The sequence below is a fragment of the Amphiprion ocellaris genome, chromosome 2, assembly GCF_022539595.1.
Source record: "Amphiprion ocellaris isolate individual 3 ecotype Okinawa chromosome 2, ASM2253959v1, whole genome shotgun sequence".
NCBI classification, from domain to species: domain Eukaryota; kingdom Metazoa; phylum Chordata; class Actinopteri; family Pomacentridae; genus Amphiprion; species Amphiprion ocellaris.
Window position 1 is genome coordinate 39,577,387 of NC_072767.1, and position 27,768 is coordinate 39,605,154.

Sequence of the window (27,768 nt, forward strand, 5' to 3'; positions counted from 1 at the left end):
CATGCACGTCATCTAGTGATGATTCAGATTACAGCCATCAGCTTAGAATAAGGAAACAATCTGATATGAAAACTTATTTTTCAGGTTGAGGCTTCTCTTTTTCGTTGTTTTCTCTATTTCTTTCATCTCTTTTTTCTCCTCCCCTCCCCCCTTTCTTTGCAGATTAGAATTCATTAGCAATCAAAGAGCCTCCAGAGAGCTCCAGCTCTTAATTACCTACTCATTTGCATTTTTGCATATTAATGACTGCAGGGTTTTGGTAGGGGTTTTTGCCGCAGTGGTTTAAAGGCACCTCAGTCCTCTGTTCTCTGGGGAGGAGGAGAGATGGCCAGAGGCAAAGCTCCAAGCCTGTCCAATCCCCCCCCACCCCTTCTTCTATGTTCTATCCTTCCTGATGGGAGCTGGACAGAGCATGAAGACGGTGGGGGGGTGATGGCTAGGGGCATATGGGACGGGTGGGTGTGGTGGTGGTGGGACTACAGGGGTGCACAGGTTAAAGGTCAATGTCCCTTATCAACATAAGAAAGAACACATGTCTCCTGCACCGCCTAATTATTGTCATATTGAGCAGTTTAAACACCTGATCTGAACAAAATATACCCTAAGAGAAACTGGAAATCTATACTGCAGAGATTTGCTCACGTGGGTTTTATTGAGGACGGCAGCTAGTTTGGATGAAACTCATGTCCCACAGTGTGCAGAGGCAGGGGCATTTTATATCCCTGGAGAAAGGTGTGTACTGGTGAAAATGAGGCTAGAGTGTGTGTGTGTGTGTGTGTGTGTGTGTGTGTGTGTGTGTGTGTGTGTGTGTGTGTGTGTGTGTTGCTGTTTTCCTGTACATTGCAGCCCGTCTCCAAAATACTCACCGGAAGGGCAGCAAGAGGCTCATTTAATGTGAGCCTTAATGGCGACGGTATGCATGCACAAGTAGATTATAGCAAAAAACCCACACCTTTTTTTCTGCAATAAGCATATAGACAAACATGTGAACAGTTGCGGGCGCACACGCATGCTTTCTGTGCATGTTCACACGCACAGAGTGGGGGAATAATACCACTAGAGACGCCAGACAACAGCTCCCAGGCATCTCCCGGCCCCTGAAGTGCTGCTGTTCCTCTTATCCAATGTGTTTTGACTGCAACGATGATGTCTGAACATGGAAAATAACACCATACCCCACTGTGTCTTTAGATACCTTACAAACATAACAATTAATGACTTGGAGCCTCGAGACATCTGGCCAACAGGTTCAACGTGACTGAATGAGACGTCTCTCTCACACATTGCTCAGTTTGGGTTGACAATGCAAAGTGGCCTCTTTTTTTTTTTTGTAATTTAGGAAGACAAGCATGTTGAGATGCAGCGATAACATGCAACACGCGAGACACGTGCATTTCTCATGGTGCATCCCTGAAAGCATACTGCTCAGAGTGGGCTTAAGTCGACTTAACTGCTATTAGTGGAGCATTATAAAATGTGTGTGTGTGTGTGTGTGTGTGTGTCGGTGCACAGTCAGGGCCTGAGGACTGCAGCAATGTGTGGGCTGTTGGGGTGGGGTTAATGAGCTATTCTATGACCTCTGTCACCCCCCAGGATCGCCTCGGGGAGACGGGCCGAGACAAACAGGAAGACGTGGTGACAACAAGCCTGTGGTAGCAGTTTGCCTTCTGGACCTCACATTTCAAATAGTATAGGTGGCCTCTATTTACCATAAATATCCTTTAACCCTCCTGCTGTCTTCATTTACGGGCAGCAAAAAATATTGTTTCTTTGTCTGAAAAAAAATCCAAATATTCAGCAAAAAAATTCCCCAAATTTATGAAAATTTGCAAAACTTTCAGGAAGAAAACTCCACATAATTCTTTAAAAGTTTCCATTAAAAGTTTTATTTTAAAAAATCCCCCAAATTTGGCAAGAAAATTCTTGTAAATATTTTCAGAAAATGAGTAAAAATCTTCCAAAAAAATCCTAAAAATTTCTAGTGATTACATATATATCAGTAAAACTCCTAATATTTTCTTTTAGACATTTTTAACATCTTTTTTCTACCAAAAAATTCCCAAAAATGTTGAAAATGTGGACATCAGAAGTTTCACTGTGAAAATATTTTTTTCCCACATTTTCAAACTTTAAAACAGATCAATTTGATCCGCAGGATGAGACGGGGGTTAAACAGGACCTTATCTTCTTGTCTTTTTGGATCCAAACCAGTTACCTACAGGCCAAAATATTACTAAAATGTTTACTACCTGCACTGCACATTATCTTTTACCATATGTCAATAGTGTTCATGCATCAGGCAAAAATGTACACACTGTGCTGTCACGTGTGGTATAAAAAGAAGAAGAAAGAGAGAAAGACAACAGTGATGTGTAGCAGTAAAATGAGGCTCACTGCGTCCTCAAATGATGATAGCAGTGATAATACTGCCACCTTCTGGTTGGTTTAGGGAACTGATTTCAGTTTTGGTTTCGTTTTTTTTAAGTGGCGGCATCATGTCCACAGTTCATGACAAACACTATAGAACATGAACACATGCCAGTGTTACGTAATCCAGTACAAGAACAATGCTTTTACGCAGGATTACATACCTTTGTAACGCTGCTTATGTTTGCTTTTTTGTTCATATTTGACACACAGATGTTGATTTAACTGTACTTTAAAGTGTTTTTTTGTCATTTGGACCATCCTTGAAACTCTACAATTTTAAAAGCTATTAGAGGAAGTAAACACTATAATTACCATACATTCCTATCAACACTTCCTTTACACACTAAAGGATTATTGTTCAAGTCTTTAAAGCTAAATATGTCATGTTAAGAAACACAATCATCCACACAAAACTTTGCAACCATTCTTTTTAATAGAAAGAATTTATATTCTTTAAACCAGACAACCAGATGCCAGACATTTTTGGATATATTAAAAAAAAGAAGAACAGAACAAAACAAACAAAAAAAAGACACAAAATGGAATTATACGGTTTAGACTGTGTGGATTTAGTGGTCTCATATACAATACAATTTCTTTTTGTCGCCAAAAAGTGCAAATTCTCTGAAAACAAAAAAACTAAAAAAATCACTTATATTCCCCCCTCCCCTGCAGCTTCCAACAGATATGGACTTCTATGCAAAGAAAAAAAGACTTTTGTGAAAAGAAAGGGGTATTTTAAAGTGAAACCACACTGAATTACACAGAGAAAAATATGTCTGTTGCACTCTGTTGGTAAAAACATCCAATTATGTTGCATATTTTGGCCACAGTCCATCCGGTTAGTGATAGCATCGAGCAGGTTATTCTGCCGTTGGGATCCGCAGAGTGGACTGTGGTCAGCAGAGTGACATTATTAAAAGTTCTGCCACACGCAGAAACATGGTGCAACAGTTTTCTGCCTTATATAACTCAGTGTAAACTTAAATTAAATTAAAACGTCCAGATTTGAGAACAGGGCCTTATTCTGCTGCTTTAAAATGTACATCAGCAAAACAAAACAAAAAGAAATGTCTGTTATAATTATCACAGTTACAACTCAATCTATAAATAGTAGCCTATTCCTTCTCTCCCAAGTTAAACCATTTACTGAACTATAGATTTACTGAATGCTTATTATGATCAATATTCTTTCCGCTCTACTGCAGTAATCTGGATTTGACAAAGGTGTTAAGGCCAAAACACGTTTTCTGTACTGAATTGCAAATGTAAATGATGATGGTCATTTTGGCCATTTGTCTTTCATAATCATTTCAGCTCTATATGGATACCAGATCCGGCCTTTTACCTACACAGACAGGGTGTTATTGCAGACAAAGAGATTCTGCAGTAGATTAAACACTGCATGTTTAACATTCAGCACAGCTAGCCTTCTCAGAAAGCTTTGCAACTGTTACACAGGCTTCTTTTTCCAAGAAAAAGAGTCTCCAGAAATTAGATCAAGTGACCTTTCTCCCAACAATATCTGAGACAGTGAGCAGAGAGCAGGTAGAGGGGAGGTCTGTCCTGTAACCCCCCACCACCATTGTGTGACTATGCAATAAGCTGCATAACAGCTATGGTGGTAGTAGAGCAGAGATGCGTTTGTTTACATCCAGACGAAGTGGCAGCTCAAGCCATCTTCAGTCTAGATACCAAATATTCAAGTTTTTGCTTTTTTTTCATTTTCATCATATATATTTTTTTGCATTTAAATAATCATCTGCACTGAGAAAACAAAAAACAACAAAAAAGGAGACATCGACAGGGACAACAAAATAATAACAATAGTGATAACCATAAAATAAAAGCACACAAAATTCAGGATGGCCTTTCGCAAAGTGCTTTTTGTTACAATCGCAGAAGCTGAAAAAAGGCAGTTTGATAGCGCTAAACTGGGGGCTTTTTTTTTTTTTTTTTTTTTTTTAAATTTTTCTTTTTTTTTTTGGAACGGTCTGTCTGTGAGATAGTGAGGCTACAGACAGACAGACGAACCGAAACAGACAACTGCAAAATGTTGACCGTTTCCTCCTGCTGTCTCAGACTCACATCCTTTACACCTGCCAAAAACTCCAAAGTGGGAATCACAGAATGAAGTTATGGAATGTATCCTAAATTGGTTTAGGTGACTGCAAACTGAAACTGTCTCATCCTCCACACCTCCAATCCAATCCCCTCTCCCTCCTTTCTCTCTTGTCGACTCCCCTGCTGAGGGTGTGTGATCTGTGATCAAAGGCCGGTCGGCAGCAAAGATGTAGACTCTGAGTCCCGAGAGGGGGAGAGCGATGGGAGAAGAAAGTCAGAGAACATACAACCTCACCCCCACCTCCCCATCTCCTTTCAAAAACGATACAGTCTGACTAATAAGACTGAATCCCAAGTGGCTTCTTTCCCTCCAACAAACAATTCACCGGATCAATAGGAGATAGAGAAATAGGTTGGTCGCAGCCACTTTACAATGAGGGAACTGTTCGTGCTTTTATCTTTCTGGGAACTATTATGTAAAATATTCTTGTGAACAAGAAGGGGGAAAAAACAGAGAAGTAACACGGAGGCTGATTAGACATACCATAAACTGACACTGAAACTCAATGCATAGCAGTGTATTTTCCACCTGAGTAGTACTTACAAAGAGACAAAAGAGATCAGCAACGTTCTCATTGTTGCAGGTCCCCAATGTGAAATCTGTGGTGACCTCCTTTGTGTTACATGTCTTATTGTGGCCATGCAGTTCTTACAAACACTGAACCATTGCTCAGCAAACAGTCCATCACCTGGGCTTACTAAACTCATCCCTGAAAACAACATTCAGCCTTCCCCCGACCACCCGTATTTAATCCTCCTCCCTGTATGCCAGCCTTTGTATCCCCAGAGACTGAGAAAGACTCCAAGTGCAAATTGTCCCCACTTGGCTGAGAGCAGCCAACAGACAGCAGCCTGCCTCTCTGAAGGACCCAGGGCTGTCTGTGCAAGTGCCAGAGCCACGCTGCGCATAGTGCCGTACTGCATATGCTGCGCTCAGCTTGCTGTGCATCAACAGCCTGATGGAAAACACAAAAAAATAGAAAAAGAAATCAGGTGTGCAGCAAAAATGACAAAGCAAAGCAAACAGTCCCCTTTCTGCTGCCACGACAGCTCACCACAGCAACAGTCACCCCGTCCTGCTCTGTTTGATTATTTTTTACAGTTATCAGTGTTGTCATAGTTGTTATTGTCTTTGTTTTATGGCCTTCTCAGATAGATTCACCAAAAAAAAACAAAACTTTGATAATAGCACAGGAAAAATAACATATCAAGGACAATTTTGAAAAAATAAAACACTTGTGATGAAGTTCTGAGACTGTCTCAGTGTAGCCTGTGTCAGAGTAACCTTGGTCTGGGGCTGAGGCTGGAGACACACCAGTCGTGGAGCCATGGAGGCTGATAGAGACACAGCTCTGAACTCGTGGATAGTACAGAGACGTCATTATAGGAATTCACTCAAGTAAAGCTCAAACAGATCATTTCAAGCCAATCCGCTTTTACAGTTTGGTCTAAAATGTGGCAAGAAAAGGGTTTATGGTACAAATTAAAACAAAAAAAGCCCCAAAAAGGTATGAGTTTTGTCAATCCCTGTCCACATAAGGCACACTGTGGCCCTTGATGTTGCATTTTCCATCTGGTGGGAATGAGCCTCAGCCCCACACAGCACAATACGACTGTCTGGAAACATAAAACACAACAAGCTTAGTGCTGTCCAGACTAGGCCACAAAGTCACAGTCTGTTTCAATTAGAAAACATTTAAATTCAGTTCCACCTTCGCAGAAAGTCAACTGAAATCATCCAATTCAGCAGTGATCAAGAAGACAGTGTTTGAAAATAACATTACATTTCATCATTGATTATCCATGCACGAGACATAAATTCCATCTCTGAATTTAAAAAAAAGAATAAAGGAAAAAAAAACAATTGGAATCAGTATCTCTGGCACCTTCACACAGCACATCTCAGCCATCAGATCAGAACCAATATTTCCAACGTTTTCGGAGAAGCTTTGCTGCTTGTCTAAATGTTAAACATTTGGAATATTTTTTAAATATAAATAGCAAACATGATTTGCTTCCATCAAAAAATTTACATCCAGAATCTCTCTTCAAGAGCATTCAGATTGAACAATAAAACTCTAATAATCCAACATTAGATCGGTAGCTTAAAATGCCCAGTGACTTGGATGAAAGTCTTTTATTTTTTTCTCCTTTGGTATTTGTAGTTGCTGGACGTCTGTATATTCTTAATATACTGTACATGATTATTTCTACGGAGGGGTTGGATGGACTCTTGATGAGACCATTGAGTATTAACCACACTGCTCTGTGCTCATGGAAACTCGCAGGCCTTTCTGAGGTCTCCTGTTCTTCTCCCATAAGCAGGAAAAGGACATTTAACATTAGTGCAAACTTTTGCTCTCTCAGCTAAAGCACCATTTCCAGTGCTATCAGGCTTTTATCCATAACCCCACCCAAGCACCCATTTACCCCACCCTCCTGGCACAGCATCCCCAAACCAAGACCCCTAGATCCCCTCCCAAAACCCACCTCACACATACACACACGCACACTAGCATCCACATACGCGCACAGCCATGTAAAACTGTTAGAAAAAAAACAGCTGTAGCACAACACGTTACTTTAAGAAGTGTAGACAGACAGAAAAAAAGCTATACATCCTTAAACCTCTGATTCTATTGTCCACAAGGATACAAAGAGTGAGAGGAAGTGAACTCAAGTAAATATCTGTATGATTCCACACACATTTCTGCATATGTATTCAAGAAGAGGGCATCCGTGTGTGGCTTAGTCAGGGAGGCCCAGTCTGGATAAATTATATTTCTCTAGCCTACTGTAGACTAAGACGGAGGGCGAAAAAGCTTTGGTTAATCAACAAACAACATAAGACATTCAGGGAAGCATTAAGGTCCAAAGAAATGTTGTGTTTAAGATGGCTCACAGGTCCTGACAGGTTAAAAACTCTGCCACATCAAGACAAAGTAGGTTGAAGCAGTCCATGCCAAGTACCACTAAACATAAAAATCACAAACCAGGTAGACATTAGATTACCCAGATTACACTGGTCTGTCTGTAGGAGTCAAACTGTGCAATAACAAACCCCATCTTTGTCATAACAGAAGAAAAAAATAGAAACTAAGACTCTCTAGACATAGCCAATCCGACTATGACCAACAAGGGTAAACAAAGAGTTATGCAAATCTGCACCGAGAGAGCTGTGAAGTAAACAAGCAACTGTCCAATGTGTTGTTTTACAATATGGTATTTTTGCTTCTGTGGTACTGTGGACCTATTATCACCACGGTTCCTCAGAGAACACACGTGGTTATGAGACTAGCTGGTGAACAGATGGGGTAGACACGATGTTTGTTTATCCAGGGTTGTCCTGAGACCCTCCAGCCTGCCAGCCAGCAATGCATGCCTGTGCACATGCATGCAAAATAAAAAATGCATGCATACATACACACACAGCGCCCATTCTTCTTCGTCTACCGCCTCCTTCAACGCCCCCGCTTTACATTAAGACATAAAGACAATCACTGTTGATTCTTTTAAACAACTAACTTCAAGTGCATTCAGTTACATGAATTAATTTAGTCGTTTTTTAGGTCACCAAACCCAACATGTTTGCATTTGAACCAGCCAGGCTTCTCTTGTAGGGATCCAAAGTCATATATTACTGGCTGGAAACATTTTTTTGTTCTTTTACTTTTTATCTTTTTTGGCAGCTTGTCGTCAAAACCTGAACAAAACCAGTGAAGGAGCTCAACTTCACCACCGTGGACAGAGAAAAACACACAAGGACTGATCTCATTTGCAACTGGTTTGTTTCGAAGTACCCGTTTCGTTGACAAAAGTGCCCTCCTCAGTAACAAAGTGCATTCATAACCTGCCTCGTTCCAACTAAGGTGTAAAAGGACTGATAGTTGAACCACAGAACTACTGCAGAAATTAAAAGGTGGGCTGAGGAGGAGATTCGAAACTTGCGTGCATGTTCTCTTGTCTCAGTAGGCTCAGTATGGAATAACAACATTGGATTTAGAGTACAACAGCACAGCTTGGATATTTTAAGACTAGCAAATCCAGATGTATGGGGTCACTGACAATATTGGAACAGACATGTCAGCTCTGGTGTTTTCCCTTTCTCTACAGGATACCTGGACCCAGCGAGTGTGAGAGAAAGTGCATTGGGGCTGGCAGCTCAGGGTGCATGTTTGAACAAGCTGCGGCTGACTCACACACTGATGATGTGGCCAGAGGGACCCTGGCTGCCATGCGCACACACATGCACGCCAACACACGTACATGTAAACACACTCGCACACTACACTGCCAGCACCAGGCGTCCTCCCCACTGTAACACCAGGCTCTAATATAATAATATCCCCTCCAGGCTGGTTCGGGGGCATTAGAGGACTACAGAGGGAGAGCGAGAGGGAGAGAAAAAGGCCTGATTTGATCCCCTCCTGCCTGGAAACGTGGCTGAGCTGGGGGAGATTATTTTTTGGAATGCAACAGACATTGTGAGATCCCCCTCCCCTTCCTCTTGTTCCCCTCCACCCCCTCCACCCCCCACATCAAGCAGCTGCAGCTGCGCTCCTATTTGGCCTCCCAACTTGGACAGGTATTTATTGCTCTCTTCATCATACAGGTTGCCTTATGGTTGTGTGGTCCCCAGGGCAAAAAGATTGGAATAAGCGTGATACATAAACCTCCTCTCACTTCCTCCCCCAACAACAACCCACTTCCTTTAAATATACCTCTCTCTCACTCTGTTGGATATCTTTAGTAAAGCTGTGCAAACATAGAAAAAAAGGTGCTCATCTATCTCTTCTTCGTACTCTTTTTGTCACTCTCTCACTCGGGCTCCCTGCCAGTCCTTTAACCTGTGATTGGTTAAATGCTACCCGCGCCTTGTCACACAAGGACAGATTCCGAAAAAACTGCAAAAAAGTTAAGCACATTCATTCATTCGACCTCCTCATCCTTTGGGCAGGAACTATACATGTCAAGTGTTAAGTTTAGGACAGATGGGTGACTCAATGCTTTTTTTTTGTTTTCATCAAACATTCATACAGTTTGTTTCGCTCACCCACAAGCTTCACTCTGTGAGAAATATGACATCAAGCCTAAGAGAAAAAAAACGCGATTGGTAAGTACACCTCAGCATTAAGAGGGGGCCAATGTCACATCACCACCTGCTGTATATACATGTATACAATTATAAAGTGTCAAGTACCCGAAGCAGTCAACAAAAAGGAACAACGACCAAAAAAAATTAAGACAAAATCAAAAGGGAAAACAAAAATGCTGACATTGCAGGGTTGTGAGGGATAAGAGGCAACGTAGTAAAGCCAACAGATACATTGACAATGGTAGTGCTTTATAAACACAAACCCTCCACCCCTCGTACTCCCTAGTCCTGCAATTGGCGAGTCCCCATTAAAGTGGATTCGACTCAAGGTGAATTTGTTTTTCAACAAGACAAACCATAGATTCTTAAAATGCATTTTTATAGAGTAAGTAACACTTCAATCAAACCCTTGCCTGATTCTTTCTGGAACATTTAGAGAGGAAAAAACTGTTGCATCAAAACTGTGGTGAGTTTTCCTTGCATATGCCATATTGTGGCAATGTTGTTTCTATGGTAACTGTACATTTCAGACCTGCAAAAGAATAGAAAAGGAGTTGTTTTCACTGGGAGGATTTGTCCTCGCTTCACCCGTACAGCAGCCAGAAGGTGCTTGACAGACACCTTTCTTAGAGCTTGAAGGCTGTGAGGACAAAACCAATAAAAATTTAAATCAACTGCATAGTTGCTCAGAGTTTCTTTGTATCTATCATACATTTGCCTAAGCACATGTGCCAATGTATAAAACCCCTAATATTACAAAGAAAGAAATGGTCCAGAAAGTGGACATCATGGGTGGATGATTTGAAGCGTTCTTTGCTCTTTAACACATAAACCAACTTAAGTGCTTGCAAGTCTACTCCGTTTCCTAAAGTAATAGGAGAAAGAAATATAAAGATTAGATTTTTGTGACACCCTGATTTGGTTTATAGAGGAATAGTTAGTTGTTGTTTTTTTTTATTAATTGCCTTTGCATGTTTTTTTCTCCTCTCTGTCCACAGGCCTGTCTCACAGGCGGTGCAGAGTGACTATGGTGTCCAGCAGTGTCCTTGTCGCCCCTGCAGTCTCAGGGCCCTGCCTCCCCTGCCAGCTCCTGCAGCTGAGGACTCTGTGCATGTGCTCCAGCAGCCCCCTCCACCTCCATCGCTGAGGTTGCCTCAGAGCGCCGCCGTCCCCTGATGGTGCGAGGCCCAGGGCCAGTGTCGGAGCCGGGACTCAGCAGGCCTAGTGGGGCCTCCAGGAGCCCAGGCTCTCTCACCCGTGGTTTTCGGCCTCGGCGAGATGGGATGCCGTTGCAGCCGTCCTTCTTGAGGTGGCGGTGCAGGTGATCTGAGCGCACAAAAGTCTTAAAGCAGCTTGAGCACTGATAGGGGCGCAGGCCAGTGTGTACACGCATGTGGTTCTTCAGATCGTAGTTGTGAGCAAAGGCAGCTCCACACTGTGTACACAGGTAAGGCTTCTCTCCTGTATGCTTCCGCATATGAACCTTGAGCTTGTCCTGCCTGAGAAGGAGGAAAAATAAACAATATCACATAAAGGATACACAGACAAAAAACAAAATCAAATGCACTGGAGCATCAGCTCCCACCTATTTACAGTAAATGCACTCAATACTGATCAGACTATGTAATGTCATGTACAAATATACAATTAGCTCAAAATATATGATCAGTTCTCTCATGTACAGTGGCCAGCTTAATATGCTTTGGATGGTTTTATTTACTATTGAACAGCCATTTTTTGGGTCATTTTCAATTTTGTGAGGTTGGTCAGTCCAACTGAGAAGAGGCAATAAACTTCACATTTGTATCTGTGTAATTGCACACAACAGCACAATTGTGCAGTGACAAGAAAGCTCAGTGTTCACTGTGTCAGTTGGCCTTTACAGTGTCTGTTAAGTATTCTTTGAGGACAACGTGATAATAGCAGACAGATTCCAAAATGCTCATGTCTTTTTTTTTGTGCACAGAAAATGAAGACGTCAATGTCCTCCACAGCTGAACAATTCCAAGATAATTCTGAAAACCTGACATTTATTGTTGAGTAGTACTGAAACATAAATGAGACTGTAAAACATCCTGAACTTGGCAGCTTAATTCTATCCCCACATGCCATATTGTGATTGAATTTTGTATAAGAGTTGGTGCCACTTCTATGCAAATCAAATAGCCAATATGGAAGGCTTACTGTTCAATAATTTATAAGTTCTCCAACAATTACACTCTGGTCAAAACAAGACCAAAATATGACTTGACTTCTCAAAGTCTAGAGTCACCTCATTACATCCTGGAACATTTTTCAACTTGCGATGATACACCGCCCACTAAACATTATCAGGCTGCCTTGGCCTTCATCTGACTCTTGTCCTTCCCTCCCCCTTTAGCTCTTTACTATCTGTCCAGCTCCCGAGCTCTTAAATTGTCTAACCCTTCTGCACCCAGGGCAGAGGGCTTCTAAACAAACAGATAGTTAAGACATCTCTATTTGAAAACGCACGCATGAGTGGCTGTGTGAGTAAGTGGATTAGTAGTCATACCCACAAACAAACCGACCCACTGCAGCTCTAACATGTCTGAAAAAAGCTGGGCTCTGAATCTAAAAATTAACAAAGAAACCTGTATACAGGTGAAAAGAAACACTCACCTCCATGCACACACACATACTCAGACTGAAGCCTCGGAACAAAGTGGCACACTGACAGAGGTGAATTATTTAAAGGACAGGAGTGATTTATTACTGTGCAAGGCACACTCTTAACCCTGATCAAACAGGATTAAGATTACAATGCCCCCTTCCCACTGCCGGTCGAATTTAGCTAGGAGGTAAATTCACATTGGTCTTCCCTACCTGCCATGCCAACAGAGGTTCTGGGTATTTCTAGCCTGCTGCATCTATTTCCAGCACAAGTCCACTGATTAATTAATTAAAGGAATGATTTCAAGGAAAAGGCAGGACTTCTAAATACAAGGAAACCATGTGCACTCAAGTCCCCTTCTGTGGACTGGCCACATCTCTCCGAGCGGCACATGGCGGATTTCATTAGAGAGGTAAAGGAGTGACAGAGAGAGGAGGGGGTGGTGTAACTACTCCGCCATGGGCAATAATCAACATAACCAGAGATCAAAAGTTCACATTACTGCATTGGAGCACACAGAGTACCATCCAGGGCCAGTAATCCCCCTTTGTATCAGAGCACAGCGCTTTATAGCAGCCTTCCACTAGATAACACAATCATGGCACAACCTTCTTTTATAGGACCCCTATGTTAAAATTCCAGGACTTTGCTATGAAGGCTGTCACAATAAAACAGACCTTTATAACCATCCAGCACCCCTCTCTGCAATATTCTACATGCCATTTAGCATTTGGCTACAATGTGACACTGGAAAGCAACCCTGGTTAATGCTCAAACAGTTCACGATCAAGACAAACATTTAGATTCACAATCTGCACTGTCTCCTTAATGCAAAGCTAAGTTGGTTAGCGCTAATAATCCTGCTTTTGGCTTTGTGGTGTTTCCCACTGCTGGGCGGTTTGTCAACAGTGCCAAGTCCAAGACTATTAGTACATGTGACATGAGGTAGTCCCTTCATTAATTGGACTTACCTGGTAAAGCGCACTTTGCAGATGGCGCATTCATAGGGTTTCTCTCCTGTGTGCGTTCTGATGTGGCGGGGTAGCTTGCCTGCTCCTTGAATGACCTTGGAGCATATGGGGCACTTCTGGAAAGCCTTAGAGCGCATCTTCCTCTCTCCTCCACCCCCACTGCCACGCTCTCCAACCCCCCTCTCCCCTCCTACTCTGCCTTGGCCTGTACTGCCTCGTGATAACCAGAGCGATGGCACTCCCTGTGTTACAGCAGCAGAAGCTGTATCCTCATGCTGCGCGCTGCTAAAGTAATTCAAGTAAAATTCCATGTCGGGGTCGTCCCCATCTCCCTGTTCCTCTCCAGTTGTTGCTCGTTCCTTCTGCCTTTCGATGGAGTCCATCATCTGCTGCAGGAGGGCGCTGGCTGAGCCCCTATCCCTCACCATCGCCTCCCTGCCACCATCCTCCACTTCTGTCTCCGGCCCTAGCCTAGACTCAGGGGGGAGGTAGAAGTGCCCATTTTGGGATGGAGGGTAGTATGATGACTCCAGGCTCGCTCCGTTGCGCTGCACTGCCTCCCCTTCCTCCTCCTCCTCTTCGTCCTCATCCTCTTCCTCTGGTTCCTGTGTTGGGGCCTGGGACAAGGCAAGGGCCAGGGGTGAGTAGTACTCACCGGGGCCAGCAGGAGCTCCGTTACTGGGGGCACCGCCATTACCGTTGTTAAAGTGCAGGTGTGTGGGCAGGTCCCTGAGCTCTGGCGTGCTGCAGCTGCTGCTCCAGTGCGCCCCTCTCTGGAAGTACTCCAGGTACTCCCGGGCCCGCACCCGGTTCCCCTGCTCCCTGCCTCCTCTGCCTTTCCCCTCCTCATCGTCATCTTCATCTCTTCGCTCACTGCCCGCCTAGTAAAACATGACAGAGAACAAAGACAGTGAGCGAAAGAGAAAATAAAAGTGAGGATAAGTTTGAGCAAAAAAATCAAAGGGAAGACAGAAAGAGATGGTACAGTGAAAAGCAGAGAAGAAAAAATATGTTTAAAAAAGCACATTCTGTAAAGCACAACAGCTAAGAAAGGCTGACTCAGAGAGAACTAAATGTACAAGTGAAAGGCCTTTGACCATGTACAGATCACTCTCTGGGTATCCTGGATGCACACCCAGGGGCTCAGTATGCTCATGGGTATAGGCTTGTGCAATGAGAAAATAAAAACTAATTGGCCAAATTACTGACTGGAGTGTGCAGCTAAAAAAAACAAATAAACAATAAAACAACAAAGAGACCCATGTTTTATGAATAAGTGATTTGGAGAAAATATCTACGTATAATATATTTTTAAAAAGTCAAGCTTCAGCTAAATATTCAATATGCAATCAATTTAAAATGTAATGGAGCATTATCACTTGAGAGAGCATCAAAAGTACAACTATCACATAAAGTGAATGGCATGAATTTGTAAAACCACTGACCCGGCAGTTTGGGTCACCTCTATGTCAGATGTGCTGCAAAAACATATATCCTAAATTGCAAGCTTTGCAATTTGTGAATTGCAGTGTTTGAAATCATGGTTTTGGTTTAAAAATAATTAATCGTTCCGCACTACCATGTGTGATTTCACTGTTAGGACCCCGAGTTCTGAAAATGTGCCACCATTGAAGTCTTAGTGGGTCGCAAGACAAATAAGCCTTTGATGAAATGTAGCAATAAATAGTAAGAAATATTGATAAAGGGGGCTACAAACTGTGATGTTCAACGTTGGGACCAGTTGGCGTTGAACACTCAGAAGCTCATGAAGGATTTTTACATGTCCTGAATGATGTGATTGCCACAGTGAACGCAGCTGTGATTATCACATGATATAAAGAATTATGTCTTCACACTAAGCATTACACAGCTACAGTTGATCATGTCGAGGTGTAGCCACAATCTGCTGTGTCTGTGGTCTGTGAAAGAGCATGCTGTCCTTCCACAAATGCTGTTGGCTCAGCATGAGTAAGTGTTGAACTAACCCCAAGGCTGTGGGTGTGTGTTTGGCATAGTGAGAGAGACTGATAAAGGCCATGATGTAAGCTTGGCTATGCAGACTATTTAATGAAGTGGATGGTACGATGACCAGATGCCCATTCTCTCTGTGAACGGATCAGGAGAACACTTTTGATAAGTTATTCTAGTTCCATAAAATATCTACTTAGCATGAGCCACAATGCTCAGATGGAATATGATTCATGCTTAAATGTAATTTTTAACATGTTAATTCTAGTTCTGTAATGGTCTTGTACCGGCGGGGAGAGCACTTTGGTGTCCAGCAGGTGTGTACAGACTTCCTGGACAGGTGTGATTTCCAGGAGGCATGCAGCAGCAAGGATGTCAGCCACGCTGCTGTGACTGACTGTCAATGTGGCTGTGTAGGCAAAGTCCAGCAATGCTCCCAGGGCCTCCGCTGCCACAAAGTCGATGTTGTAGACGTTCTGTTGGTCGGCGGCGGCCCCTGAAGTGAAGAGCTTGTGGAAGTAGGAGCTGCAGGACGCCAGGACGGAGCGGTGAGCTGGGAACTCCCGTTCCTGGGTAACCAGGAGCACGTCACACAGCAGCCCGCTGAGCCGCTGCTTGTTCAGACTGCCCAGGATGTCGGCACTGTGTTCAGGGAAAGGGATCCCCACAGGACCTTCCTCCGCCTCACCTGCCCCTCCTCTCCCTCCTCCACCCCCGCTGCTTGCTGTCCCCCTGAGCCGCCTTCCTCCCCTCCCACCGGCTCCTGACGACATCTTCCACCAGCCTGCCGCCGAGCCTCCTAGCACAGCCCCCACCCGTGTATCCGTCCTGCCGTCTATCCGTCTGCCTATCTGAGGGGAGAGGAGTTGAACAGAGGGATGGGACAGTAGGAAAAGACAAAGAGAAAAATAATAGATCAGTTCATGACATTTTTACATGGACACAAAAATACAGATATTGATTATTTGACTCAGTCTGAAATATGGACCTACACATGCGCCAAAAGTTAACGGAAGACAAAATTTTAAATATTTACTACAAAGGAGGGAATTTGTATGTACAAACATACACGTTTTGAAGTATCTTGGGGAAATTTTGAAACGACCACAGATTGGCCATATCTGCTTACACATCAACACAGGACAAAAGACTGCAAAATTATTTGTCTTGTGTCACACAAGCAAACTATGCTGACAGTGAGAAACAGCTACGAAAAGTTGAAACTGCTGTATAGATGTTTGATTAATACTGATAACTGGTCTGCGACCCAAATATGGTAATTTCCGATCTTTTTTTTTTTACGGCCCTTCATCCAAGTAAACTTAACTTTTTCAGTTGAGCAAAAAATCTGAAATGATTCACTCCTACAGATATTTTAATTCATTAATTTCCTGGCAATACAAAGCTTTCTGCATATTTTTCACACAACACAATGACAGTATCTCTGAAAATGTATATTTTCATACCAAAACCACCCACATCATACACATCACAATCCTTCTTCAACAGGGCTTCCTTATATATCAAAAACACCCAATCAAACTTTAAGGTAAAAATCACTGATTCTAATCCATTACAGTTTTTGTCAAATTTGGGACATGTCTCTTCAGTCTGCTAGTTGTCTGTTCCGTTTGTACTATTAAGAAAAAAAAATCTGATGTTCGCACACAGGCCTCGCTCTGTAAATGTAGCTTGGACTGATCCACGCAACAGTTTCTCATCTATTCCATGCATGTTCAAGCTTGTACATGTTCATGTTTGCTCAGCGGACAGGGGGAAAGGGGGCAGTGGAAGCGAGAGGGATGGTAAATCTAGCATATGTTAACAAGCTAAATATCAACTATCTTTCTCACAATCACAGACTTCACTTTTAACAAAATAATTTTGTGCTTTGTGTGTGCTTGACCTAAAACTGAACTTCACTGTGAATAACTCACATTTGCCACATTTGTCAAATGCTCTGCGCCATGTATTTTGTTGTAAGTTTTACATAAGGAGCTTAAAAAAAATAATAGCCAAGCCCAGACATTTCAGACATTTCACTCCTTTACACTAGACCCAAGAGCCTTGACACAGTGTCTCTAGTAAGTGGAACGAAGCCATATGGTAACACCACGTTGCTGCACATCACAACAGCTCAGGACTGATTTTAAAGCAAATCTACTGGTACAACAGGTGTATAGATTTATTGCAAAACAGACACTTGACAATATGCAATTAATTACTTTCTGGTGACACTGAATAAAAAGTAGTTCATGACAATTTTGAAAGCATTTGGCTGGGCTTTTTGCCTGTAAAAACACCATGAGTGGGTGAATGACTAAGTGAAGATGTTTATGTACTATATATTTGTGTGCAGGTGGCTCAGTGCCTGCTTCCTTGTGTACACGCCTACATCTTTGGGCGTGTGTATGCACTCGCGCAAGAAATCAAGTAAGAGGTCGTGGAGGACAGATAGGCAGAGGGCTGTGGGGATCAGAGTGCATGCTGGGAGCTGGGCTGTGCAGCCTATGCACTCTGTGTCGGTCGAGAGCCAGGGAGGGAAGTGAGGGAGGTGGAGGAACAGAGCAGAGAGCTAGCAAGGGAGGGGGGCTGCCAGAGAGCAGACCCTGTGGAAAAACTCTACAGGAGGAGGAAGAGGACACGCAACAAGCTGCGAGGGAACAGTATTAAAAAGGGAGGTTGTCAATCCGGTCTGAGCTGGTTACCCCACCCTGTACTGTGTGCCAAGTTTCAGAAAAGGCCTGTCCCCTCGCTCACGTGTGGGGGGGAGATTAAAATGATCGACTGGAGCCTGCGCAGTGGGAGGGGGGTTTCGGCAGAACGAGGCATCCTCGATTTCTCTATTAACGCAATCACACACAAGCAAATACTTTAACATCAATAAGGCACGCGCACATAAACACACATATAGGACAACCTCCTCCCTCTCCTGCTCCATCTGCCAGGACGCCCAGCAGGGGGCAAGGCTGGGGAGGGGGGGAGTAGTGGTGGTGGGTGGTAGGGATGCGTTGAATGTGTTGTTTCCTACAAGGCATTCAAATGACATTCCTTCAGATCAACCCTTCTGGCATGTCTGTATACTACACCCCACTTCCAAACCTGCCAAACCTGGCTGCCTCTCCTTTTTATTTTTTTCCTTTCTCTGCTATGTTCTGCTATCCCCTGTAAAAGAAACGCATATCTATCTCCACACCTTGAAATCTGGCAACATGTCACCTCAGCCCACAGGTCAGCGTTAGGTAAAGCCTTTAAAAAAAAAGACCTCTGTATTACGACAGGCAGGACGCTTGTCGTGGTCCTTTAAACGAGTCAATGATTGTTTTAAATTAGTCAAACATTATAAAGATAACGTTCAGATAAAAGCTTGCATGTTCAAATAACACAGGTAACACATATTTACACAGTTCTGTTTTCATTTGAATGATGGTAAAAATTTCTAATGGCTCCCACTGTACATCTCACTTAACTCGATTCAGTTTTGATAGGCAGCTGACCACAAAGCCTCTGCAAACACTGCCAATGTCATTCACAAAGCTCAGATGAAAACAGACTGTCAGACAAGGCGAGAGTAAATTTTATTATCCAACCCCTCATCTGAATATGTTGAGGGAGGGGAGGGGAGACGAGGGCAAAGACAAAGAGTTGACATGGGAGAGAGAAAGAGAGAGAGAGAGCAGAGTGAGATGGAAGAAAGAGCAAGAGAAAGGGCAACCACATGGCTACCGGTCGTGTCCTTCACAGGTGGAAATAGATCTCAGTGAGCCCATCCAGACCCGAGCCAACCTGCTTTTCTCTAACACACACATCCACTGCACCTGCACTAGACCAGGCTTTGCTGCAAGCTTGCGTAGCACGCTATCCCCCGTACATACGCAGCTGACCCTGGGTCACGGCTTTGTGGGGTAAAGACGCTGAGCTGAGAGGAGATAAAACACACACACGCACGCACACACAGGCACATACACACATGCACTTCCGCAAAGTTGATTCGGTGCCAACGAAGCATGGAGGCACTACTCTGCATGCAGGAGCCACCTGTCCTCAAATAAACCCCGCAAAGAGCACTAAGTAAGAGGAAACACAGTGCAACACACCTGATCCTGACACCTCCTCATGGCTTGAAACATTCCTTATCACTAATTCATGCTTGTGGGTGACAAGGCCCGCAGCCCAGCACAAAGCAGCGCAGCAGCTGTCCGTGTCCCTGGCGTTCCACTACCAGGGAAGGGCCTTCTTTCAATGCTCAGTCGATGAGCACCCGGGCCTGCTTTGCAAGTCAAACCACTGCTTTAACATGGGACCTACCCATCCCATCCCCACCCTCATCACCTTCATCTCATCCGTAACTGCCCCTTCTGATATATCTGCAACGGTCTCCTGTAAACCAGTTTCCATTTTGCTTTTATTTCAGTTGAGTGTGCAACGCATATTTAATATCTGTGCCGAGACAGTTGTACCCAATTTGCTTGTCATTCACAGACAAACACAGGACAACAGGGCGTGGCGGTGGTAGTTAGTAAGAGTGGTTTTATTTTTGGCTGATATGTATCTTCTATGGAAGGTCTGCAGAATTTCCACTCTCAAAGTATCTCTGTCTTTGGCTGACACATACCAGTCATTCCTACATACAAAGGAACAAACTGTTAACCCTGTGCAACCTCAGGCGATTCTTAAGAAAGGAACTAAATAGTTTGTGAACACTTTTTAAGAACACGTAAAAAAAAAAAAAAAAAAAAACTAAAACTTTGGACATAATGAATTTTAAAGCAAATATCCCCTTTTTTGTCGTCTTTGTCTCTGTAGTTTTGTTCAACTTAAAAGCCTGAAAATTTGTAACTGACTCATAAAAATAGATTAAGAGCTTGAAAGAAACCTTACTTTAAGAGAGAACAATCAGTGCAAACATAACTGAATCATCGATCTCCAAAACCATAAATGTCAAGGGAGCATGGAGGAGCCACATTTTAGAACTGAAATACAGAGTAGTTGTTAATTTTACAACTAACACCTTGCTTTTTTTAGGTGTTATTGGCTTATTACTTTTACAAGGGAACAATTCTATCTGGTTACTCCCAATTCTACTGAAGTGAAGACTTTGTGCTTTCAGCAGCTCAACTGATATGAGAATAATTCATATATTACAACAACCTTGAGTGTTTGTATAAAGATTAGAGTGCAGCACAAACACAGCAGCAAGACCAGGACTGAAAACAATGGAAAAATCTGGATACTGAATAAGTCAAAGAATTTGGTTGGACCACTGATCTCGCTTATGCTTCCATGACAATTTCTTTATCATTTCTCTTTCCTCCCTTGTCCTTATTTCACAAACTAACTCAAGTGTTTTGCTTCTATGGCAGCAATCAGGGGAATGCTACAGGGAAACCACTTCACTCAGGTCAAGAAGGTTCAAGGTAGGACCAAGAAGATATCGTAAGGTAATTGGAATGGGGAAAGGGGCGGCAGTTCCGAAGAAAAGTGGATTTTGAGAAAGTGCCATAGCTAAGTGACTCATTGCTGCCAGCGGTGGAAGGAAACCTGATTGGTCATATTGGGAGTGAAGCAGGAAGAGGGCAAGTGACTGATAAAAGTAAAGTTGCCAGAGCTGGTCTTGGTCTGGCTGCTTCCACTAAAAACTAACCAGGAAGCGCTGCCAAAACACAGACACAAAGCCAGTGAAAAGGTAGTGGGCGAGGCAGGGCGTTAAACTTACAAGCTCGCTCATAAGTCCTGAGCACATGGTGGCCTAGGAATCCGGCTCAGATGTCAATGATAAACTCGAGAGATCTCATTCGGTTACCTGGTATAACCTGCTACAATAAGAGGAAAGGTAACCACCCACAAGATGGGCAAAGTTTAGTGTGAGGAAGCTTGCAGGGGACTTTATGATGCAACTAGATAAAGTTTTGCGGAGCTAGATAGCAAAGGAACGGGTAAAGTTAAATCTATGGCTGCTGCCAACTGTGTACTACTTGTATGATTTCGTTTTCTTGATGGTTTAAATTGCATCATTCAGACGCAGGCCAGCAAACATAAAAAGCTCCCAGAATTATTAAAAAAAACACAACATGGTAATTCACTCCAGTACCAGTGAAATTACTGCTTTTCCAAAACAAAAAAAAAATTACAGCCTGTTGTTTTGTTGTACTAGACTGCATTTACCAAATACTTTCACTCTTGCTCCTCTATATATAAATGAAGCAGAAAAACATCTGAATTATCCAGATGCAGTTCAAATAACTTACGCAGCAGGCTAAACAAAAAGTGATCATAATGATAGTATTTCAAGCACTGTACAGGTGTTCCTATTTTCGTGGTCACATTATGCAGACAAAAACTTGTGGCATTATTTTTAAAAAAAATTCATTTCTTTATCTTGGAGCACAAGTGTCTTGTGTTTAAACTAACTTAATAAGTGCAAAAACCATAAACTACAGCACTCTTACAATTGTATGTTTTGGTGAGTAGTTCATTACAACACGTGTTTTGGGACACTGGTCTTTCTCAAGCTGCAGTGAAAGAAAACCACATCCACTGTCCGAGTTCCTTTTAGTTTGAGTAACATTCTCTGACGCTGCCATGCTGCCAACCAGGAAGTGTAACAGAATCTTGCACATGGATTCAGAAGCAGCACTACAACCCAACACAGCGTCGACAGGCAAAACTCAAGCTGGCCGGTTGGTCAGTTGGCAGGCCCGATGCGCCCTGGTTGCACCACTCTGTGCATGCGCAGTCCAGCGGGGAAAGAGGACTTCCTGTGCGTCTGTGGCAGGCGTGTAACAGAACCCGCTCTGTTATCAGATGACCAGCTCTTTGCTCGCTCGATCTCTCTGTCCCTACTGTCTGACCCCCCACCCCCTCCTCTCGTCTGTCTCTCTCATCTCATCATTGCTCCATCTCTGTCTCAGACTCTGTGCTGCATAGTATCCACCACATCACCCACTTCCCCTTTCCACTGCTGAGGAGGCAAAGCAGCGCGGGACCCACCCACCCTCCTGAGCCTTGCCATCCCTCACTACAACCCACCCGCCTTCGCTCTTGTTTCGTTGCAAACCAATTCACTAAATCAACATGCAGACAGTGTCAGATTGGTCACATATCCCCTTCCTGATCAGCTGGCCTTTCTGCTTAATTAAAAGGAGTGTCTGGTCTCTGTACTACAGTGCTTGATATCAACATAACAATAAATTACACATTTGACAAAAGCCTACCACCTTAGCCTAATTCATACTGAAAGAAATACTCGATCAACATATCTAACTCCAAAAGTGCGAAAATTCAAGTCCAGCTTTATGGTCATTCAAAAAAAAAAAAAAAAAAAAAAAAACATCCCAGCATCTTCCTCTCCCACTCTAATTTGATCAGGTTGTGTTGGCCTCTCCATAATAAATGTCCCAGAAGAGAACAGAAGAAGCCCCTTTACTCCCCCTAGACTTCAGCACAACAACAGAAAAACAACAGAGAGGGGTCTGTCTGTCTAGCCAGGCTGGAAGCTGTGGTATACTAAGCAGCTGACCAGGGGAACCAAACATTAGGGGGAAGTGAAGCTGTATTCACCAAGGACAAGCCTAATGAAACATTTTAAACTGCAGAAAAATGTTAAAACTAATAGAGACACAGCAGAATAGCAGCAAAGAAATGACACTGTTTGATATAAAACATGAAAAAACATTCACCATATGTGTCACAATAGATCATTCGACCACATAAATAAAACTTAGAACAAACATAATGATTCTTACATGTAATACATTGTATGCAGCCAAGATTTCACTCTAAAATAAAGCCTCAAACTGCCACGGCGACATCACGCAACCTGTCTTCTCTGTCTGTCTGAACCTGCTAGTTTTGAGGCATGGTGGTGTAGGCACAAACATACAGGAATATCAAACTGTATTCAGCCTCACCGCCAAATTGATGGGTGGTGTCTTGGACCTGCCCACAGCCACTGAAGTCCCCTGCAATTCCCCTGGAGTCTATTGTTGGTAACACCGACGCACACGCATGCGTGCACACAAGTACACACTCACACATGCAAACACATATGGCGTCCTAGTTTAACCTCTTGCTGGAATTTACTTGAAATAACTATACTTGTCTTCCACAGTGGTACCTAAAAAACAGCGTGGAGTGTGACAGTAGGACAGTATTTACTGTAACTAATATTTTTTTAATCAGAAATGCCATCAACCTTGTCCCCTGCCACCTTCCAAGAAGCATTCCAGTCACTTTCCCAGCACTTGGGCGTCTTCATGTACTGTACTCTCCTCATACCCTCTCCGTGCCCACACGTTTAAAAAACGGGTTCAACAACTATGCAAAGCCAAAAAAATATGCATCTGGTTATCAAGTAAGGCAGCCTGGGTTACTGTGAAGTCTTCAAACCACGAGCCACAAGCAAGCATTACATGGCAGGCGAGATTAGAATCTGTTTTTAACAAGATGCTGGTGAGGAAGGGGGCAAATGAACTGGGAGAAAAAGATGTCATGAGATTGACCATGGTATGAGTAGCTGTGAAAAACTGCAATCAATCAGCAAGCCCATGAATTCTCCAGGATAGTGCACAAAGTTACAAGAGCTTAAGTTTTATTTTAATATTGCATGGACTTAGCTGAGGCAGCTTACCCTTGCAGTGAAATTCAGCTGTCACGAGATGTGTCACATATTCTCCCCTTCAGCAAGAAGACATGTCACTTACTGAGGATTTTCAAATAAACTACTCCTCAACACTCCACCTGTACCCTGTCAGCTATCAGCATGGTTGCTCTGCCACAGTCTAGCAAACATCTGATGCGGTGGGTTTTGTGGAGATACTTTAACACCCCTAAAGAAGCAGCAGTACAGGATGTGCAACTGTCTTCATCTTTTCACTCTACTAATTATAGCAGCAGTGCTATTTAATCACAGCAGTGGATGAAAACATTAAAAGAATAGTGCGCCTTCACAGGATCAAAACAGTATGATGCACAATGACCTTAAATGCCCAGACTTCAAAAGTTAGCATGATGTGAATAAGATAACTTTAATAACCACGGCTATTTCTCCGAGCTGTATTCTGTGCAGCACCTTACACTCAGCACTGACCTATTTGCCATTCCCTCCTTTATCTGCAAGTGGGTCAAGAACTCTGAACTCTATCAAGCCCTTTCTCTCTCACTCTCCTTCACCCACAACATGCTATGGTATTTACTTCCTCTGCTTGCCTCTCTTCTTCACTCAGTCACAGTCTAAAGACACAGTGTGTGTGTGTGTGTGTGTGTGTGTGTGTGTGTGTGTGTGTGTGTGTGTGTGTGTGTGTGTGTGTGTGTGTGTGTGTGTGTGTGTGTGTGTGTGGAGGTCTTTGTAGTCCTTACCAAAGAGGCTGAAAATGTTTCCCCGGCCCTATCTGCCTCCCCTGCCTGCCGGCCAGCTCTGCTGCCTCCGTCTCTGGGCAGGGCTAGAGCATTACCAGACAGGAAACTTGTGAGTGGCCCTAGTCATACAGGCAAGCCCTTGCCTGATCCCACACAAACAGACACCTACCCACCCACCCCTCCACCCCCTACCCCCCCAACCACCACCACCACCACCACCACCACCACCACAACCCCACCCCCCTCTATTTTCAGCCCACAACTCAGCTGTGCATCCCCTCCCCTCATTGGCCTGACAACAGCTCACTCACCACACCTCCTTGTTAGGATAGGCTGGCGGCTGTTCCCTTTCCTGGATGGCCAAGGGCAAAGCACTCTGGGATATAGAGTTCTGAAATCTTGTTTGACCTGCTTCGAAGCCCCCTCTGTGGACTACGAGTCCCAGCTCTCTCTGCCCCCACCACCCCCACTATCTCCAAGCCTGCTCTAACGTAAGCACTCAGGGCTGAATTATACACTACAGTATGTTGCTAGCAGGCTGCCAGGTATTAAAGTACAGACCAGCCATCAAACAGGGCAGAGCTTCGCAGGAAAAAAAAATTATTCAAAAAAGCATTTCAGCCTCAACTGTCAGAGCAGCAATGAAACATTAGAAGTGGATTCTTTCGTCATTCTGCACTGTAGTGACATTTCAGACACACCTTAAACTCCTGACCTAAATTGTGACTTATTCCTATTCTAAACAGCCCAATGCCACAACAACATGCCCGGCACACACAACGCACAACTTACCCCACACTGAGCATTTCAACCGCTACTGTCCCGAAAAGTTGTTGCCATTGCCTGTACCTTGTCCAATAGAATTATTTTTGGTTCCTCCTCGTTCGGTACCCCCCACCCTCTCTCTCGAGAACCCCCACCTCCTCTCCTCCTCCTCCCTCCTCCTCTAAGTGCTTCCACCTGCCTGAAAAGTTAATGCCTTGAACACATCCTATAAACTTTATCTCAAGATTCCCCAGAGGTAAAGAGCAGTACAGTGGAAGTACTTTAGGAGGATTAAAAAAAAAAGAGGAACCTTGACTAGGGACTACTGCTGCGACCCACCTCTCCTCTCCGGCCAACCCCCCCACCCTGCTCTCCTTTCTGGCCCCCTCCCTCATTCCTCCCTCTCACTGCTCTCCTCCTCTGCCCTGCTCCCCGCTGTTCGACAGGCCCAGGGCAGGCAGAGGGGGGATGGCAGGGTGCCTTTAGCTCACCTGCGATGGCCGTGGTGGTGCTTGTTGTGGGTTAGCTCAGCCCTCTCCTCTCCTCCTCTCCGGAGCTCTCTCTCTCCCTCTCACTGTTGTGCAGCTTAAAGCCCCGTATGCGCTAACCAAGCAGCAGCAGATCAACTCAATTCCCTTCCTGGTTTCTGGAGGGCAAAGAGGTCCCTCCCTTTCTCTCGCTCTCTCTCTCTCTCGCACTTACTCTCTCCCTCTCTTAAAGAAACAGCATTCCCCCTCAGCCTCCTCTCCCTCTCCCCTCCGCGAGGCAAAAGTAAAGTGGAAATTTTCTTTGCGCTAAAAAGTGGACAGTTGTCGGAGTCATAAACTCAATCAGAGATGACACAAATCATTAACCCATGCTTTCCCGCTCTGTGGCTTCCTGCAGTGAATGCCATGCTGTGTTATCCCCTCTATGGACAGTCGTATGAGTGGTTTAATGTTAAACTGAGTTGTAGCTCTTGTCTGCTCTCACCCGCCTCATCTCTCGATACTCCTGCTCTTTTTCTATGTGAGTCGAGTCGCACCCACCCATCCTATTGCCTGAGGTCATGGTGTCCCACCCCAAAAGCAAGTCTTGGCACATTCCAGCACATACAGTAGGGGCTGCCAGCAACCCCCTTGATGCACACTCTGGCTCGGCACCGTCTCTGTACATAATACCTGCCAAGCTCCAACAGGTGAGGCATCAGGGAAGACATTACTAAGTCGAAAAGTGTCTTATCCACTGTGGGAACAGCAAGTTCCCATGTGTAGATTTACAGTGCATGCACTTGATGTTGCGCCACTTTCAACCACCCACCCTGCACGCCCCCTCACTGAGTGCAATCCAGCCATTGTGCCATGGAGTGGGATGGAGCACAAGATGTATTTGATCATTTTGTTGCTCCATAGCCCATCCCAACACACCTCTAAATACACTTTTAAGCAACATATTTGGAGTGCACACCTGAGAAGACATACTTTACACAATGTTGCTGAATGTAAAAAAAATGTCCTTTGACTTCAGTCACACAAGAGTGCTCCTACAGTGCAGCAGAGCTTGACACTGGCTTCGCACTGCATAGATAACCATGGAGGGGAATTAAGGTCTATTTGGCAGGGACAGACAGTGGCACACTGTCTGCCTAGAGGGCACTATTCAGCACTGGTTCTGCATAAGCACACAGGAGTTCGAGCTTCCAAACTTCAGAAAAACACATGAATTGCAGTATGTAGACGTTTGATGTCTTCACTTGGTATAATTTGCAGAGCTAAATGAAGAGGATGCAGGTGGATAAGTTGTGGCTTAAGTGAAATGAAAACAACAGCGTATGCACGTTCACATAAAATACATAACATTTACACAAGATGCCTTCTATTCAGTTTTGCCCTAATTACCCACAGTCAAAATGAGCTGTTCTCAGTCCATGGCAGTCTGAGATGATGTCAGACATTTTTATGGCAATGTCGCCTTTCAGTCCAATATAAACTGGTGCCCTCCAACGCCAGACACCCCACATTAGATCTGCGTTTGTCATTACTGTCTGAATGATGGTTTTGATTAGCCAGCTAGCCAAAAAGAAGGCGGTTAACAAGAATCTCTGCATACAGTTTGCCACATGACCTCCTAACAAGCAGATGATATATTTAGGGAAAGTGTAAAAAGTGTGGGCCTACATTTTTGTTAGTAGTGGCTGTGATCAGTATGATAGTCTTCAGCTAGAACTCCTTTCATAAGCAGGTTATAATGTTGAGCTAAAGGTTCAAAAGTACTCTATGAGAGGACTATGTAAACATACCTTCTCCACTCATATATGGATGCATATACTGGCCCCAAGTACAACCTCAATGCTACAAAAATCAGTACACCCTTCATTCTGTAAGAGGCCATTCCTTCATTTAAAAAAAAAAAAAAAAAATTTTATGTTCGCCTTTATTTTTAACGAC

The 27,768-nt window shown here is 43.8% G+C and overlaps 1 protein-coding gene across 3 annotated transcripts; it reads right to left on the reverse strand.

The window, feature by feature from the left end:
* Positions 1-2,844: 2,844 nt before the first annotated feature.
* zbtb7a (zinc finger and BTB domain containing 7a) lies at positions 2,845-25,992 on the reverse strand. 3 transcript variants are annotated; one of them, XM_055017084.1, is made up of 5 exons: positions 25,834-25,979; positions 24,578-24,660; positions 15,508-16,071; positions 13,253-14,133; positions 2,845-11,148 (listed from the first exon to the last, which is right to left on the reverse strand). In XM_055017084.1, the coding sequence occupies exons 3-5, from the start codon at positions 15,991-15,993 to the stop codon at positions 10,713-10,715; spliced, it is 1,803 nt and encodes a 600-aa protein (XP_054873059.1). In that variant the 5' UTR covers positions 15,994-16,071; positions 24,578-24,660; positions 25,834-25,979; the 3' UTR covers positions 2,845-10,712. The 3 variants fall into 3 exon arrangements, with proteins under 3 accessions (XP_054873059.1, XP_023124905.1, XP_023124919.1); XM_023269137.3 differs by lacking the exon at positions 24,578-24,660 and having other exon boundaries at positions 25,834-25,992; XM_023269151.3 differs by lacking the exon at positions 24,578-24,660 and having other exon boundaries at positions 15,508-16,067; positions 25,834-25,981.
* Between the last annotated feature and the right edge of the window lie 1,776 nt (positions 25,993-27,768).

What these genes read in the sequence shown, in the direction of transcription:
- zbtb7a (XM_023269137.3), bottom strand. Translation starts at nt 15,993, where the DNA reads ATGTCGTCAGGAGCCGGTGGGAGGGGAGGAAGGCGGCTCAGGGGGACA. An exon ending in CCAAAGTGCTCTCCCCGCCG is followed by an intron (nt 14,134 to 15,507) that starts GTACAAGACCAT and finishes ATGTTTTACTAG; the next exon opens with GCGGGCAGTGAGCGAAGAGA. An exon ending in TGCAAAGTGCGCTTTACCAG is followed by an intron (nt 11,149 to 13,252) that starts GTAAGTCCAATT and finishes CCTCCTTCTCAG; the next exon opens with GCAGGACAAGCTCAAGGTTC.